Genomic DNA, 19,424 nt, shown 5'->3' on the forward strand with positions numbered 1-19,424 from the left:
AATTTTATGAACTCATGAAATAGGTTTTAAACTATATTATCTTGAAAAAAAAAGCATTTATATTTAACCATATATATTTTTATACTATCAATAATTGAGATTCCTTCAAGAAGTGTTGCTCTATAGAGATTTATCCATTATATTGGGCAAAATTATTGCAAGCGGTCATCGGACTCCACAATAAGGCCAATCAGAACGTGTCACATCACCAAGCCGCTCTGTATCATTACTGTATACCACTGCGTATCTGATGACATAACACATCCTTTTTTACCTCTGAATAATTCATTGACCACACATAATAATATTAGAGAGTTGCCTTAGATTATTTGATCTTTTAATAAGTTGGCCATTCAATAAGTAGAACATTTAGGAGATTACAATAGCTATAATTTGTAAACGTTAAAATATTTAGTTAGAAAGAATTAAAAATAATATTTTGTATTACATTTGAATAATAGTACAAGGAAGAAAAAAAAAAGATTCATTATGATCTCGACCACATATAGTGAGACAAATGCTTGATGCTTTTATTGATGTAGAAGACTAAATATAATTAGAGATTACATTTAACTCTAATTAAACCTTTACGTATATTAAGCTTATGTTATCAGTTAAATTCAAGATTTTTTGAACGATGAATATGATCTTTAATTATTTTAAAGAGAAATTACAAGACTTAGACGGCAAGATTTCCCCTATTTTCACAATGCAAACCTTCCTAAAGTAAATATAACGGTTCCTCTGACCAAATTTTTTATCAAGATGAGTTTTAAATCTCTTAAATTAATCTTAAGATAATTGTTATTTAGATTTTAATTGATAATCAATAAATTGTAATCATCTTAAAGTAGGTCCAAAAGAGCTTTGAGACTTATATTGATCACTTTTTTGTTTGAATAACCTAATGCAAAATATTTCTAAAGTCATGTAATGCTCAAGAAAAATGTCAAAGTAGCTTCTAGATTATTTGTATGGGGTCATTTTAGTCTTAAACTATTTGATGTGCTGAATTTAAATCCCTTAACCCTTCAAATATGATACAAAACAAGAGGAATTAAATTAGAACAGGAGCTATTATTCATTATATAAGGAGGAGGAATCAAGAGGAATTTGTTTAGAAAGGTTCTTAATCAAGAGGGAGATATTCATGAAAGTTCCTAATTAAGGAGAAATTAGAAAGGTTCATAATCAAGTGGAAGTTATTTAGGAAAGTTTCCTAATTGTATTTATGCTATTTATGAAGTGTTTAATTATTTAGAAAGATTTCTCAAATATGTTTAATTGTTTCGGAAGGTTTCCTAATCATGTTTAATTTTTTAGGAAGATTTCTTAAAATATGTTTATTTAGGAAGGTTTCCTAAAATATGTTTAATTGTTTAGAATGGTTATATTTGTGTTATTGTGGCTATAGGGCTATTTAAGTGGGAGTTTTGATTAAGGTTGGGTATTATGATATTGTTGAGTTTATTTTCCTAGTGTTTGTTCCGAGTTCTTAGCGACGTCTATAATTTGTGGGAAAGCTAATCTACCTCTCAAATAGTAGATCAATTGTATATTTCATTATTTATTGAAGAGAGAACAAAAAAACAGCCCTACCTTTGTGTTCCTACGATGCTCTTCTCTTCCTTCTGTTTTTTGTTTTTTTGTTTTTTTTACCTCAAAGGCGCATCAAATTGGCATCATAGCACTTCTTTAGGACCTATGATAACAAAGAAGGTGGAGGCTTTAAAAAGTACGATGGAGTAAATCAAATCCGCCATGGAGAAGTTCTCAACTATGAAAGGAAGGTTTTCAACAATGGAATATCAATTAGTAAGGGTGGAGGAGATGCTAAGGAAGCTCATAGAGAAGCAATCCAAAACTCTACTAGCTATTCCAATTGCTAAATCTAACCAAGATTTAATAGGGATTCCCTTGGTCGAATCTAATGTAAAGGAAATCAGCGGGAGGAGTTCAATGAGGGAGGATTGGGAGGTTAAAATTTTGAGGGAAGAAGAGGAGATGTCACCTTTGAAGCTACTTTCAAGGACGGGTGAGGGTAAATGAGAGAGATTTTTGGTGAGGCTGCAAAGTTTAGAAGGAGAAGAAGACGAGGACTTCTCACCAACTACAATGGAAGAATGAGATAAAAAATATCTTTAGCTTATATACAGTTTATGTTCAGACTTGAGCAAGTATCATTTGGCACTTTGCCAAGAGGTATTTCAGAAGGTGAAGAGACAATATATGATGGGTCTAAGAGCTAAGGATCCGGGAATTAGACAATGATTCTTCTTTACAACATTTCTTTTCAAAACTATTCATCAAAATTTTAAAGAAGAGTAGGCTTTTTGAGGATGATATCTATAATCCTCTGCGTAGTGGCATTGTCAGGATTTTTTATCAGTCCGGCATTAAAGCTTCTACTGATGAGGTAAGGTATAAAAGGAAGATGTCAAATGAACAGCGAGGACTGAGGACGAGAGAAACCAACCCCGAGTATAGGGCTTTGTTAAGAAAAAACTGATTCAGAAGTGATAGATATGCTTCCTAGATAAGTAAACATTGTACTTGGTGATGTGAATGAACCTTCAACTTTGAAGATTATAGAAGGATGATATATGATCGTTTACCGCGCCACGACTCGCTCTCTTATAATTGCATACCTCTATACATTAGACTACCGAGGAGTATACAATGTCACCAAGGAATTTCAGGATTTTATAACAATAAATTAGCACAACTAAAGGCTGGAATATCTTTCATAAGTTTATGGTGATTTTAATCTTAGCATCCCAATTGCCCAAAGGGAAAACCATGATAACTAATACCCAATCAACGAGAATATTTCTTATAAAAACTTACATCCTCAATTTCATTTCTTTGCAACAAATCTTTATAGTACGGACATCCCCAATAACATTCATGATATATTAAAGATACATGAATGGAGAGATGTCGTACTTGAAGAAATACAGACATTGAAAAATGATGGCACATGAAAGCTATACCTGTTGCATGCAAATGAATTTTCAATATAAAAAATAAGGCCAATGAATTTATAGAATTAGTTATCAAGAAATATTTACACCAATTACAAAGATTAATTTAGTATGGGATACATATACTCTCTTGTTGCAAACTTGGATTGTCCTATTTATCAGCTAGATATAAAAAATGCCTTCTAAAATAGAGACAATGAAGATAAAGTCAATATGACTACACCTATTTTTTAGACCATTAACAATCAAAATAAAGTGCAGAATAAAAAAATCTATATATGGGGTGGTCTAAAGCAACCGCCAAGAGCGTAGTTTGATAAATTCACTACTATAATTAAAAGGTATGTGTATTCTCAAGAACAAGATGATCATAGTGTATTAGCCAAGGAATCAGAAGTTAAAATCATGATTCTCATTATCAATGTTGATGATATTATCTTAACTAGTAACCATGAGGAAGAGATTAGAAGACTAAAAAATTTCTGGCAAAAGAATTTGAATTTAAAGAATATAGAGCATTAAAATATTTTCCTGTTATCGGAACAACAGTAATTTTCTCAATAAAAATATACTCTAAAAAATTTGGCAAGACAAGATGCAAACCTTCTACCACCTAATCAGAACCCTATCAATAAAATTTGGTCCAAATTTTAGTTTCCACAGATGAACAAGTAAAGTAACCAACACTTGAATGGAAAACTCATCTACATTTCCAACACTTGACCAAGCATTTGTTTCTCAGTTAGTTTAGTTAGTTGATATATGAATTACCCCACAGAGGAATATCAAAAGTTATTTACATGAAGGTATCTTAAAAGGTCACGAGGAAAAGGTCTATTCTTCAACAAATAAGCTAATAGGAGTATTGAAAATTTTATGGATGTTGATTGAGTGGGATATATAATTGATACTAAATGCACATTTGAATATTGCTCATTTGTTTAGGGAAATGTCACCAAGTTAAATCAGAAGAAGATAGTAAGTGGTAAAAGCAGCAGTGACGCTGACTTCAGGGTTATGGCCTATGGAATTTGTGAAAGAAACCCTCATCATGTAGGTGATTAAATGCTGGTGATGATTCTCAAGGTTCTGATATGAAAACCCTCAATATGAAGGCTTCAATTCCCCTGCTAATAATGACTTCTTTTTGGCCCAGACCTGTAATTTTTCTCATCCAGTTGTCCATATAAGAAAGCCTCAAACCCTTGGCGTATATGGAGCATGTTTTCCTATTTTTACATTCATTTGATTCAATAGGAAGAAAGAAGAATAGTTTTTATTCACTTCACAATATTTGTACTTAATATCAGTCGTTTTCATTCTCTTTGATAGTCAATACTTGGCCCTCTATTGTCAAATGTATAGCTTGCTCATTGGAATAAGAAAATTAAATCTCTCTCTTCCATTTTTTAATAATAACTGAATCAAGCCAAGGCAAACACTACTTGTTTTAAGCTTATTAATTTCATTATTTATCGAGTCATTACAAAACTTGAACATGACTTAATTTTAAAATCATTTTTAAACTTTTTTATAGAGTTTGGGCCCGAACTAATTATATTAGCAAGTCAAATTTAAACATTTAAACTCATTACAAAATTTATATGATTCACTTGTTTGGGACATTATGGCCATCCATTTGGAGAAAATCAATGGGTTCATTAGAGACAAAGTGGTTCGATGGATATGATGGAACTGCCCAAGCTAAACTTTTATTTAGGTCAAGTATAGACGTTAGTATATAGACTAAAATAATGCCACCTAAAATAGTACATAAAAATAAATGCAACTGATTACAAGTTCAACAGAACCCCTTATCACATAGATTATTCTCTCTTAACCCAAACATATAGCAGGAGGAATGACGAGAAAGAACCTGAAACTATTAGTTGCTACCTTCTGTTTACTTCCATCGATTGGTTTTAAGGTGGTGGATGAAATGGAAAGAAAGTGGGGCCTCCATCCTAATGCCATTCGAGACAAATGGATGGGAAATGCTCTTAACACGTTTCAAACTTCTCTACTAATCCTTATCTGCAAATGCTTCCAACAGTAGCTTCCAAACTGTTTCCATTAGCAAATCATTTTGTAATTGGGCTCAGCATTAGACAGTGCTTTTGATATTAATGATACCCTTCTCTGAAGCTAAAAGCCTCATGGTATACAAACTGCTAAATGATTGATCATGAAAAAAAAAATCCATCTTTAATGCAAATGCCTGATAAACTACATGTAAATTTTTAATGACAACAATAATCAAGTACATGCATGCTTAGGTGCCAAGTAGCCCGGTTGACAAGGGCCTTATAAATTATTGTAAAATCAGATTTCGAACCTCATTTTGTCATAATAAATCCCGTTCTGATAACTTTAGAGTGGGTGATTAAAAATACACATACAGGGAGGCTCCTTAAGACTGCAAATAATCAGCACACCAGTATGTGCATCAAATACATTGAACAATATAAGCAAGCTTAAAAAAACTTAGCCTACAAAAGGCAGCATGGCATGCTAAGCACATAACTGACCTACTGTTTAGATGTTTCATAGAATCATGTTACGATTTCAGTCAGTATTAGTACATCCTTCCGACTACAATTCTAGTTAATGTTTCCCATCAATAATGAAAATCATGTACAACTAAAGCAATTACATACGTGCTGATTTCCTCATGTTCGTAGATAGTGATTACTGATTCATAACTTATTTGCATAAAATCTAACCAATTAATTCAATTTCATAAGAAAGAAGGGTTATAAATTGAGATGGTAGAAAAAAAAAAACAAAGCATTCGTCAGCTTACCCATTCATCATGATGCAAGTATGACTGCCGAGTCATAAACAGCAAGTTGCAACTTGCACTGCAAAAAAGAGGAATTTCGAACATCCAGATCATTTGATAAAATTTTCAAATAGAAATAAAATACCAGCTCCCATTGTTAGATATAAACTACCAACTACATAAAATATCAAGGGCAAAGTTTCTGAGTCTGAAACTGGAAATTTAAACGTTTTTTTAATAAAATCTAACAGATGTTTCTTATGGTTACACAACTTATATGTAGTCCATGCTTTCTCTTAACTAGATTTTGCTCCATAAAATTTGCTTGAACACTGCTAAGCAGTTGAATTAAAAAAAATGAAAAAAAGAAACCATTCAACTTCGTTTACCTGAATGATTCTTCTAGAGATACAGACCATGAGGTATACCAATCTCATAAAATGAATTCAGTAATGAAATATGCAGACTAAACAGACAGCCGTCTATTGTAGATTATTTTTCAATATATATACTATATTGAGCATGGCGGAAGATATAATTCTTTAAAATAAAACGAACAAAAGACACGTCAGATAAGACATTAATGTTTAAATAAAATCATTAAATGAAAAACAGAAAAATCTCATCTTTCACGAGAAATGGATTGGTAAATTATGGTTATAATTATGTCATACAACTTCTAGATCATATAAAACAAATCAAAGTTGTTAAAATTCCAGTCTCATAATTTGAGCAATATATGGCCAACTAGCATTCACAATTGTCGTGTATAAGATGACTGTACTAAATGTCCAACTCTTTGGAGAAATTACCTAAAAAATGAGACATATCATAATGGTCTGACTGAGATGGTGTCCAATGATGTTAAACTGCGGAGTGTTGAAACGTCTAAATGTCTGACAAAGTACAGTTACATCTAAAAGTCTAATCTTATAACTTGGAAAGCTCTAAAACAGCGAGCCAACCAACCGACGTGCATGAACACAGCTTAAAACAACAACAACAACAACAACAACAAAACAGGAATTGTTAAGACAGACTTGCTAAGCATCTTTTTTCATAAGATATTTAGTGCTTCTCTATTAAAGATCCCAAACCAAAATGATTAAAAACATAAACACAAACCGATACCTGACATCATGCTGCAGAAAGCAACAGACAATAAAATTCGAGCATGAGAGAGATCCGATAAATAAGGGATGAGAGAAAAAAAGAAGACTCAATCTTCAATTAATCATCCAACTGATCGAATACAAATCGTGGATATCCTATTTATAGAAATAGGGTTTACAAAGGTAAAATCAAACCAACTTGAACTAAAATTCAATCCTATCAAAATCCTAAATAATTTAAATTTAAAATCAAATGAACATAGATAACAAAATCTAAAGAGTAACACATTTCCATTTTTGGAAAGTTCACTGACCATGATTATGGAGCTATGATGTACCAACACCACTCCTCAAAGAGGTATGCAGTGTCTAACATGTATCAACATGCAATCTCCATATGTTAAGCAACAATAGTGATTGGAGATCTTTCAAGTTTAATAACAATCTCTAGCAGAGTCTCTTGATCAAGCTCTAGCATATCAGAGTTGGTGTAGCTTTAGAAAGAAACGAGGTTGGAAAATCATGTTAAATGATTTCATGACGTCGTTCATTTAATAAATATATAATTAAGGTAGGTCTGAATAAACTGTAGAATTGTAAGATTGTGGATACATGCCTAAAATTTGCATAACCCTTATAAGATCAATAATCATAATCAAATGTATCCTCAAATTTAACCATTGGGTATTGACTTAGTCGTTCATCTCTCATCACTCAACCATGAGGTCATACGCGATATGCCGACTTCACACAGCATTCCTCATCTTAGAAAATCAAACATGCATTCATTTGGCTCTTTATCAAAAGTTTAATCCCTTGAATGACTTTTATTAAAAATCTACGACTAGCATTGAGCCCAATATAAAAATAGATATATGAGATATTTCTCTTTCTTTATAACTTAAAAAAAAAAAATGCATCCTCAACTTTATCTTATAGAACATTCAAATCTAATTCATGTCCAAAAAAATCTTCTCCTATACTAAGGAGATTCAGATGACCCTAAATGAAACATGCTGAAAAAACAATAATGTTGTTTCCAGAATTAATATCAACAATTTTAGAACTCCACAAGGGCTCTTCTATATTTTTCATACATCTTGTCCACATAAATTATATATCTTAAATAATTCAATTATTTTGGTACCAAAGTCACGATAATACATGAAACCAAAACAACTTGAAATTAAATACCAATCCAATGCATTTGAAGTCAACAAATTGATGACAGAAAAAGAAGAGTTGAGTAATCTTAGAGTTATTTGATTAACAAACCTTTTTAATAGATATTGAAATCAAATTATTAGGAAAAATAGTATTTAAACAACAACACTAAAAAACAAAACAAATGTTCACAGTTATGATAATTATAAGACAATTAAACCTCCGAGTCAAAATATGAAGCATGATGAAACATGGACTTAAATGAACGATAGAAAAAATAGTGATATAATTTAGAGTAACACCAAAAAAATCCACCACTATACAAAACAACAACAACAACATCAAGCCTTTATCCCACTACGTGGGGTCGGCTACATGAATCCTTTTTCTCCATTGTGTCCTATTAAAAGTCAAATTCTCGTTTAAATCTAATAAAGAAAGGTCATTCCTAATATTTTCTAACCAAGTCTTTTTAGGTCTACTCCTACCTTTCTTAACATAAGTCAAATCTAATACCTCTACTCTCCTAACCGGGTCATCGCAAGGCCGCCGTTTTATGTGACCAAACCATCTAAGGCGACTTTCTCTAATCTTATCTTCTACTGGAGCTACTCCAACCTTTTCACGTATATGCTCATTTCGTATCCTATCTCTAAGGGTAAAGCCACTCATCCACCTGAGCATCCTCATCTCTGCCACACTTAACTTAGTATTATGCTTCTCTTTTAAAGGCCAACATTCGGCACCATAAAGCATTGCAGGCCTCATTACCATCTTATAGAATTTTCTCTTAAGTTTGAGGGGTACATTTCTATCACATAACAAGCCCGATGCATTCCTCCACTTCAACCATCCAACTTGAATTCTGCTGATAATATCCCCTATCTATTTCACCATCACTCTGAACAATAGATCCAAGATATCTAAAACGTGTACTCTTATTAATGACTTGATCGCCCAAAGTCACAATCCCCTCACTAGGTCTATTACTACTAAAATTACACTCCATATATTTTGTTTTAGATCTACTCAAGCGAAAACCTTTAGACTCTAAGGTTGAACTCCATAATTCAAGTTTACCTTCAACTCCCTCTCTAGTCTTGTCAACAAGAAAAAAAATCCACCACTATGAATGAGATTTTTTGCTTGATGCAATTAATGAAAAAAGAATACAGTAGAAAAAAAGATCTTCAGACAAATATTCCTAATTATAATAGGTTATATGATCAAACACTATAATAATTGATTTGTTGTGCATAAAAGAAAACTAAAGCGTGTCAAAAAAAAAAAAACAAGCAGTACTGACTAGTATTAGAATTAGTTGTGGAGTGACCATCAACATAGACTTAATTCATGGATCAATATTAACTTTTGTACTGATTCTAGAAGGGCATAAAATAAATTCAACAATGATCTAAAATATTATATGCAATATTAAATGACAAAGTGACAACTAAATGTGCTTTATATTACATTTTTGGATATATCATATAGAAGAATGTTGATATAAATAAAAATACAAGTTCTAAAGATAAGATTAGATGGCTAATTAGAAAATTGCAACAGGAGACCTATGTGAAGTAAATACCATGAAAACTTATAGATAAATTAAATATAACCATAACTACGCCAATCATATATTGTATGAATTCAAGTGCTAGAAAGAAATCCATTGATATCCAGGTTGAATTTGCGAGAAATGAAAAATGTTAACCTGAATGTAAAAGATAATATGATGAAGGATAGAAATGATTATTATAGAGGCGATCTACTAAAGATCAGTAGAAGGAAAATACACTTAATTTTTATGGAAATGTACAGAAGTGCGAAAGATGAATTGAGAAAATACAAAGATGACTTAAAAAATTAAATTTAATGAATTGGGAATAAAAGGATTAGACGAAATATACAAAAAAGCAGAAGATGAATTTTGAAAATACGATGATGAATTAAAAAAAAATTAACGAATTAAGAATAAAAGGATTAAATTTAAAAAAAAAATTGAATAGAAACTTTACCCAAAATAAATGCACAAAATAAGTTGATGTGAAACATAATTGCATGGATGAGTTGCTTAAAGGAAATTTGCACGCTTAATATTCCAAAGGGAAAGACAAATACGGAGCTCCAGCGTAGTCACTTTGGTGTTGGGGAAGAAGTGGACAGCAGTTGGAGTCTTTCGGATGAAAGATACGGTGTTGGGAAGCCTGCAGAAATCAGCGAACAGTAGTCCAGTTTTCTTGGACAGCAGTTTTTGACCTTGGAAACTCCTCAGGACAGCAAGGGTTGGGCCTAAACAATTGGACAGCAGGTTGTGAGAGAGCAGCCCACAGTTTGGAGATTTTAGGTGGCCGGAATCAAGATTTTCCTTGACTGGAATTCTGAGATTGCAGGGAAAAACTAGACCTTTTGACAAATGGATGCTCCGTGGAGGAAGGGAAGAGATAGGGGAAACGGGCGGCGAGTCCAAGGCAGGAAGGAGGGATTAATTGATGCTTAGGTGGAGAGTGGAGAGAGAGAGAATTTGAATTTGATTTCAAATTCAAATGGGAGTTGGGCTTAAGAGGGAAATCCAAGGTGGAGCCCAATCATGGGGCCGGCGGCATTAAGAGAGGGAGGAGGATTTTGTGGAGGGATTTAAGAGCTTCCAAAATAACTCATGGGAATTAGAAAAGCTATCATGAAATCCAATTTAATTTGAATTTCAAATAGACTTGAATTTATGCACTTTCCTAATTAAGATTTGCAAATAAGGAAGGTTTTTGAAATTTGAATTTCAAATTTCATATTGAGGTAATTACTTTCCTTTTCTCTTGGAGTTAATTTAGGAAGGGAGTTATGATAATTGAAATCATCATAATGGAATGGGGGCAAGAGGGAGGTGATTAAGGAGTCTTAATTGGGAGCATTTAATGACAAAGGAGAGAAAAAGGGGTTAGGCATTTAGGAGGTGAGCCCAAGCAATTAAGGTGATTGATGACATAAATCTGAAAATTAATTTTAGATTTATGTTGATTGAGAACCTCTCCTAAATTAGAGGGGGATCATTTAAGAGAGGATTTAAATTCAAATCTTTGAATTTTAAATATCCTCCTAAATTGATGGGCTAAATTAGGAAAGATTTTATGATGGAATTGAATTCAGATTTTGGGAGCTATGGACGGAAAGGGGCCAGTGATTGTCGTGGTGCCTAGGGGACGGCGGGTGGGGAAGTTTGGGTGCCGGCAGGTGTAAGGAGATGGGGAAGTGGAAAACAAATGCCAGGAGAAATAAGAGAATTTTTTTGAAAAATCTAGGGAGCTACAAACCTCAAGTGTTTTCTCCTCAAGAACTCACAAAGAGATCTTGGGAAACTCAAAACTCACAAAAAGATCACTTCCTCCTAAAGAACTCACTAAGAGAGAGATCTTGGGAATCTCGGAACTCACAAAGAGATCACTTCCTCCTCAAGAACTCACTAAGAGATCTTGGGAATCTCGAAACTCACAAAGAGATCTTTCTCCTCTCATGAACTCACTAAGAGATCACACAAGTAAAATAAACTTTTCCTTCAATAATTCATCATCCCATTACATAAGAAAGGACCTCTATATATAGGCCTAAGAAACTAAAACAATACACATATGCCCCTATAGCTTACATAGGACGACCCTCTTAAGTGAGGGTAAAAACGAAAAATTTATAATAAAATTTTAAAAATTACAAATAAAATATAAGATAACGTGGGACGATGACAGCCGTTGATCTTCAGCTCCTCGGATAGACATGGACGGTTGGATGTCCGCATCATAAGTTCAACACCCATGCAGTACTTAATAAGGCAAATGAAGAATGAGAATTCGTAAATACGACACCAAATAGTTGGGACAAGTCGGATGAAGTCACTAGATACTGGTTCTACAAAATTAACACCATTAATTAACTGAAAGCAATTAATATAGACCTGGAAACCAATTATAAATTAAATATTACTTTACAATCATGTATTCCATTATAAATATAACTAGGCAATTTGTGATGCTAGGGCAAGATAAGAAAATATTTTATATGAAGAGGCAAAGGAAGAGTTCAAAAAGAAATCTTAAATTTATTCCATATTCAATAAAAGGTTTTAAAATTTAAAATCAGTATTACAAGGAAAAATAAAAATAATAAAGTAAGAACAAACTATAATTTACAAACCACGCCTGAACTCATTCAGATTCACCTCACCTGATGCCATGATGGTTTCTTCCAACGTAATTATCAAGCAATATCAACTGATAAGTTTAAGAAACTTCTGCTAAAAACTGAAAAAATGCCTCATTAAATCTAACACAACGAAAACAGTAAAATAAGAAATTCCAAAATAGCATCTAAGCCCAGACATTAATCATTAATGAATTTACACTAGTTATATGCAAAAAAAAAAAAGCAAACAAACACTAATGCTTATTCACCAAATAGAGAAAAAAAGGCAAACAAACACTAATGCTTATTCACCAAATGGAGACATCATAATAAATGATATCCTCAGAATAAATGAGAATGACATGGAAACAAAAAAAAAAAAAAAAAAAACAAGTGAAAGAGGTTCAAAAAAAACAGTACAAAAGATCGAAGCTCAATCAAAGAGAGAAGCTGCCTAGGGTAAATACTGTCTGCAATAACTAGAAAGGCCTTTAAGCTATAAGTCTATACATTAAAGACAATACCAAATATAATTAAATGATGAAGTCTGTAAGGTGAACCTAGCGAATTTCTCCATCCTCTCCAAGCTCACCATCTTCAAGCTCCTCATAGGCACCATTTCTGCGGGATCCATCTCTATCTTTCTTATGTCTCTTGTGCCGGTTTTCACTGTCGGAATCAGTGCCGTATCCATGCTGCAATAGATGAAGATAAATTTCCAGATTCTTCTGAGCGATATAAGAGAAAATCAACAGAGACCAGATATATTCAAGATATTTATCACCTTTCTAGATTTTTTCTTCTCACTACTATGCCTTCTTGACTTCTTGGACTCTTCTTTCTCATCTTTCTCAGAGCTTATATCATCTCCCGCATTGTGATGATGTTTTCTATGCTTCCTATCCTTGTCTTTTTCACGCTTCCTATCCTTCATTCCATGGTTATTGGAGGCATCAACATTTTCACTATCTACATCATCCCTTTTTGACCGTTCCTTCAATTTGTCCTTTTCACGTTCTCTCTCTTTTTCCTTTCTTTCTTTCTCCCTCCTTTTTTCCTTCTCTTCTCTTTCCCTCTCTTTTTTAACCTACGAACAAGATAAGATGGGATGCATTAATTCACCTGAATATTACAAAATCTCAAGAGTTGAACTTGTAATATCGATATGTTAGTTGTGCTGTATGTACCAGAATTTCAAACCAAAAGATTTCAAACAAATTGAATCTTACAGACAAAAAAATTACTAAGATCATTAGGATGTGCGGCAGGTGCAAATGCAACCAAGGTCTTCAATAGCATGGGAACAAGAAAAGCTCGTCAACATAGGTGCAATAATTAGTGGAATGAGCTTAAAGCTTACAAAACATGGTTTCCCATCTAATGTGCTTAAATGATTAGATTATGTGTTTAGTTAGATGTCAGCCATATTGTCTGTCTGTTATACTTGTATAATACAAATCCGGATGAATTAATTAAAAAAAATTATTTTCCATATTTGTTTGAAGCGTGCGGAAAATGCCATATACTACAAGAATTCAATGTGTGGCACCCCTATTCATGCAAAAGACTCCTTAAAATATCTCATTTTGACATGTAAATTATAGGTTTTAACAAATCATTTCTATATTTCAAATTTTACGTAGGAAATCCAAAGTTTATTCAAAATTATAAACGTAATCCATATACTACATGCATGGACAAATGCATATTTAGTACCCATTCTGCGTTTTATAAACTCCAGTTAGATACTCATGTCAACCACATACAGCTAGTTAGGTTTACTTCAAAAAATGAATAAAAATTGGCTACTTGAAATAAAGCTAGAAAAAAATTTCAAAATTTTTCTTGGGGAAACAGTTAACAAGAGTAAAGAATAAGTATGCTACAAAAAAGATGTAATTTTTGCCCAACAAGCCAACAATCCACCTTCCCCACGTTTCAAGCCCGGTAAGCAACTTCATATCCTCCACCCTCACTTTCCTTGTTGCTAACAAAACAAAAGTCAAAAGGATCCCAGGATTATTTGAGGGGCCACTTTAATTCCAGACTATTAAATGTACCCAATTTATCCCATTGACTACTCAAATTTAGTCTAAAATAATCTCTTCGCTGCTCAAATCTAATTCAAAGAATTCAACAAATCGAATATTTGGATCATATTTGAAAACTCAAGGGATTAAATTGAACACATTTATAGTATAGGACAAAAATAGTACCATAAATTGAACACATTTATAGTATAGGACAAAAATAATACCATAAAACCATGTTCGCCTCTTCCCTCCAAGAGAATAATCAATATATTAGCTCATTACAACATGAGCTACAACATGCCTCCAATAACAGGTGAAAACATATTGTAATATAAGGAGGACATATAACTATTCATATGCGTCTATCAATACGTGATACATAGAGGAAGAATGGAGTTAATATATAAATGGAAAGACTCACAAAGATCTTTTTGGAATGTGATAAAATCGTGATTAAATCAATTCAATCTACTCTTTTATCACAACACTTTTTTTCCCAAAATAAAGCAATCTCGCATTAAAGTTCAATCCAGCAAGAATTTAAAGCACCCCTTACATCACTATATTATTAGCTGATTTAGTCAGGAGATCAAGAAGTTCAACTTACATGATATTAAGGGCACATTTAAGGAAGCTTTTTCACTGCTTTGATTTTTACAAAGCTAGCATAGTTATGTTTAACTACAATTTTCTTGTCACTTTTCATATAGTGTTATTATGAGAAGCAACTTTTTACAGTCAGATCAACTAAAAGGTAGTAGATACAAAAGTTATTGCCCGATTTTTTTCAAAATAAAAATTAAAATACTAGCAACAAGTTTAAAAAAAAATTGTTGTAACCACAATAATTCTATAGCTGCTTACAGAATCAGCTACAACGACCTCAAAGAGATCCTATATATACCAAAGGTAAGAAAGCCCAATCCCCCATTGCTCAAAGACTAGTTTACTGACCTATGAAGTTATCCCACTTCCAAAGAAACAAGCCAATTTCAAAAGATAATGAAATTCTCTTCCCCAGTTGTGATCCATATAAAGGTTTAAGAAATTTTATGTTTTATAGAGAGCAAGTGATGAGAACATCAGATTTCGACACATGTACCATCGTCGAAGACGCAGATCGACGGCTACGATCCAGAGCATTTATTTCTGATTTATGTTATATTTTATTTATTATTGCATTTTATTTTCCTAGTTTACCGCTGTGGGTATTGAGTCGCTTGTGTAGCCCAAAGGGCATTTGTGTCATGTAGCTTTGTTTCTATTTCGGCTTATTTAAAGAAGACCTCATGTATTTTAAGAGTTAGTGGAAAAAATTCTCTCATTGTTGTTCTCTTTGTGAGTTCGTTAAAGTTTATCAAAGATCTCTTTGTGAGTTCTTGGTGAGGTAGATCGTGGATCTCTTGGTGAGTTCTAGATTTCCTCTCCCCCTACCACTCTCTCCCTCTTCTCCTCCATAAAGAAAATCCTCACCTATCAAACCGCCTTGGTTACCCAAGACCCGCACCTTGCCGCCGGCCTTCTTGGTACGGCCAAGCCGCCGGCCTTCTTGGTACGGCCAAGCCGCCGGCCCCCAACCATCCACCCGTCGGCCCTCTCTCCACCAATCCATCATACTTGAAATTCAAATTTCGAATTTCAAATTCTTTCCATATTGGGAATCCAAAATTAGGAAAGTTTCTTTCATGAATCCAATTTCAAATTAAATTAGAGTTATTAGTTTTTCTTTCCTAATACTCACCACCTATTTGGAAACTCCCTTACCCCCTCCTCAATCCCCTCCCTCATTCTTGATGCCGTCGGCCCCTTATTGGGCTTCCCCATTGAATGCTCAATTAATCCTCCCTCTTATTTGAAATTCAAATTTAATTTCAAATATTCTCCCACCACTTTCACTTGAGCTGAAATTAATTTCAGTTTTTATTCTCTTTCCCTAATCCCTCTCCCTCTAATTAAGCCGCCGGCCCCTAGGGGGGGTTCAAAGCTTAATTGCCCCCTTAATTTCCCATCCCCACTTGGTATTCAAATTTCAAATTCATTTAATCTCCCTCCAATTTTCTTAAAACTGAAATTAACTTCAGTTTTTTTCCTAAATCCCTCAAACCTAAGTGGATCTAGCCGCCCCTCTCCCTACTCTTCTCTCCCTCTACCTGAGCCCACTCCCTCCCCTCTTTGTTTGGCCAAGCTCCACCAAGAAAAGACTCTTCTACCGCCAAATTCATCCACACCGCAAGAACTTCTCATAGTCATGAATGGCCGATCCGGAGCGTGATTACGACATTGCATACGATCATCAAGGCGACATTGGCGTCATCCGATTGCCATTCTTTGACGTTGGATTCGGCTTTGACCACATCGTTGAGGATTACTTGAATCGGATTCTTCCCCACCTTGTGGACATCCTCGACGAGCAACTTCCGGCGGACGAGTGGATCATGAACGGCCGAACACCTTCTCCAAATCTGACTTCATCCCCGGCGGCTAGCCCCCTCGGCATTACTTGTTTAATAGTGGCATCGTTGAGTTTGTGCGCCATCCTCTTCCGCTAACTGAGTGAATCCAAGAGTGAAAGTGAGGGACTTCGAGGTGAAGGATCTATATTTTAAGCCTTGGAAAAGTTAAGAGCCATTTGCTTTATTACTTATTTATTGGATTAATTTGTTTGTTTCATGTCGCTTCTAAATGTAATTGATTGACATTGCTTAGTTCTTCCATGGAAATTTCTTACGATCTATCTTGGAATGCATTTTTTTTAAATTAGCAACGCAAGTTCACAATTATTAATTTCTAACAAGCAATTCTTGCATCGTATCACATCAGCAAGATAAAACTGAGAAGAGCCAAAATCTGAAAAAACTGCATTGACTAGACTACCTTCTCTTCATCTCTTTTGCGCTCCTTTTCTTTTGCCTTTTCTTGCAAAAGAGAAACATAATCCTCAAAAATCTCCCTTGCAGAGCTCTCTTCTCCAATTGATCTGCAAGCATTTGAAAGATAAAGTCAAAATAATACAAACCTTGTGCAGCTTGTACAATAATTATTAAGTAAAATCCGACATGCTCCTAATAGGCAAATTAGAAAGCAACAAAAGCGCCAAGATGACGGGAAAGGATTAATATGAAAAGGCTAGGAACCATAAGTCACCGCTTGGTCAGGAGTTGATTAAGAAAAAACAGCCTGAGCCCCAACAAAATTTATAACAATGCTTCTACAATGAATACCATGGAGACAATAATCCAATACATCAGGATAAGTTCTGGACAAGATACCTATATTCTTGACTGTCTTCAAAAAATGACCTAGATTCCTCCCATTTTGAAGATGCATTTATATCCTAAAATTAGAGAACAAGAATTCAAACAACTAAGTTAACATGCTTCTCCAAATTCATGCAGGTGAAATAACAGAACAATATTAAAATCACACCTTGATTGAATAAAGCAGGTCGGAAAAATTATCTACAAGTCGTTGGCGCTTTTTGGCTTCTTTCTCATCTTTTTCTTTCTGACGCTCCAAGAGTTCATCAAAGACGAGCTTCAGTCAAGTACAAAAAGGGTTAGAAAATCAAGCAAAAAAGAAAATGGATCTTCCAACATAACAACTTTTACAAAGAAATCCAAATTCATGTAACCTATTAATACACCAATAACAAGATTAACGTAAAGTATATTAGAAAACTTTAAGTCGTATCCTTTGTTATCATTTCAAAATAAGAGGATCACTAGGTCCTCCAACTATAGAAACAATTTAAGAATATACATGAAGGAAAACTGTTCCAAGAAGTTGCATGACAATAAAGGCACCATAAGGTCTGCAAAAGTTACATGCCAGAAAAGTATGAATTAGATGGAAAAGAAAGACAGCAGCAGAAAAAAAATATGACGAACAAAATATTTTAAACCTTTAAAAGTAGCTAATACAAACATGGGGGTGTATAGGGTTTATTCGGTGTGGGAGTGGGTGCATGAATGTGTGTGCAGGCGGGTGTGCACATGCTAGTGGGCGAGAGTATATGCCAGTGTATGCGTGCCCCAAGTGGTCTTTCACTTCTTTAGAGGGTGGTGGGGTTAGAGAAAGCTGATGAAGGCTCTTCCGCTGTAAACATTCAGATCCCACATAGTTCAACCCAAAAAAATATACTTTTAATAAGAGATGGAAGGATGGTATAAAATTTTCATATAGTAGAAAGCAATCAAGGAAATGTCACATTGCTCACATGCAAACAACTAAGAGCTGAAAATGCGAGATGCGCCAAGAGGGGGGTGAATTGATATTTTTCGAAATAAAGAACAAAGCTTAATCAGGAGTTCTTTTTTTTTTTTTTTTTCAAAAATAACTTAACTAATTTGAAGCGGGAGCTAGTGATTAAAACACAATTGCAACAACGGTGATGAAATTTTAAATCACACAACAAAGTACTGAAATTAGATTCTCACCAAGCAATTATAGCAATTGTAAAATGCAAAAAATAAAATATTGTAAATGGAAAAAGCACACGGTTGCTCCAAGCCTACTGCACGCTTGCTCCTCCTGTGGCCCGGGTAAATCTTGTTGGAGCTCTCTATGGGGAGAGCCTTGAAGGTCAACGTCCGCAATGGTCCTCTGTCTTCTCAAGAGGGAAAAAAACTAGAAGGTCCGCTGCCATCACCGGGAGGGCGACATAGCATCTGGCACTCCACCACACCGGGGAAGGTGAAAGTGAGTTTGTGTAAAGGCTTTTCCGCCTTATTGTGGAGTGGACGTAGGTCAAGTGACCGAACTACAATAAATCTTCTGGTATACTTTTTCCATTTACCGCATTTTATTTGTTGCATTTTAAAATTGCTATAACTGCTTGGTGAGAATCTAATTTTAGTACTTCATTGTGTGATTTAAATTTTCATCACCGCTGTTGCAATTGTGTTTTAATCACCAGCTTCCGCTTCAAATTAGTTAAGTTATTTTTGAAATTCAAAAAAAAATTAGAACTCCTATTTTAGGCTTTATTCAGTTAAACGAGTCATATTTGAGTTAATTGGATCGTGTTGCATATAAAAATGACATGATCCATTTAATAAATCTGCTAGACAAGATGGATTATGATTATCGGGTTCGGGTCGACCTAGGTTCATGATAAATATTTTAACCCATAATAAACGGGTCAGGTTCAGGTTATGCCGATTATGGTTGGGTCAGCTTC

At 34.1% G+C, this 19,424-nt stretch overlaps 1 protein-coding gene across 5 annotated transcripts in view; it reads right to left on the reverse strand.

The window, feature by feature from the left end:
- Window positions 1-2,807: 2,807 nt before the first annotated feature.
- The window catches only part of LOC110102089 (pre-mRNA-processing protein 40A), a 49,097-nt gene continuing 32,480 nt past the window's right edge, over window positions 2,808-19,424 (reverse strand). Inside the window, exons 26-32 of one of the 5 annotated variants that reach the window (XR_003700150.1) lie at window positions 17,672-17,779; window positions 17,515-17,579; window positions 17,120-17,222; window positions 12,997-13,299; window positions 12,773-12,907; window positions 5,788-5,845; window positions 2,808-2,993 (exon numbers count right to left, since the gene is read on the reverse strand). Coding sequence is in view for 2 of the 5 variants with exons in the window: in XM_020830262.2 (XP_020685921.1) it covers window positions 12,773-12,907; window positions 12,997-13,299; window positions 17,120-17,222; window positions 17,515-17,579; window positions 17,672-17,779 (714 nt within the window). In the remaining 3 variants the exon portion in view is untranslated. Of the gene's footprint in view, window positions 2,994-4,671; window positions 5,153-5,468; window positions 5,846-12,586; window positions 12,908-12,996; window positions 13,300-17,119; window positions 17,223-17,514; window positions 17,580-17,671; window positions 17,780-19,424 lie in introns of those variants that run through there. The other 4 variants (XR_003700151.1, XR_002303772.2, XM_020830262.2 and 1 more) reach the window with 4 other exon arrangements.

This window comes from Dendrobium catenatum, unplaced genomic scaffold, assembly GCF_001605985.2.
Source record: "Dendrobium catenatum unplaced genomic scaffold, ASM160598v2 fragScaff_scaffold_243, whole genome shotgun sequence".
Lineage (NCBI taxonomy): Eukaryota > Viridiplantae > Streptophyta > Magnoliopsida > Asparagales > Orchidaceae > Dendrobium > Dendrobium catenatum.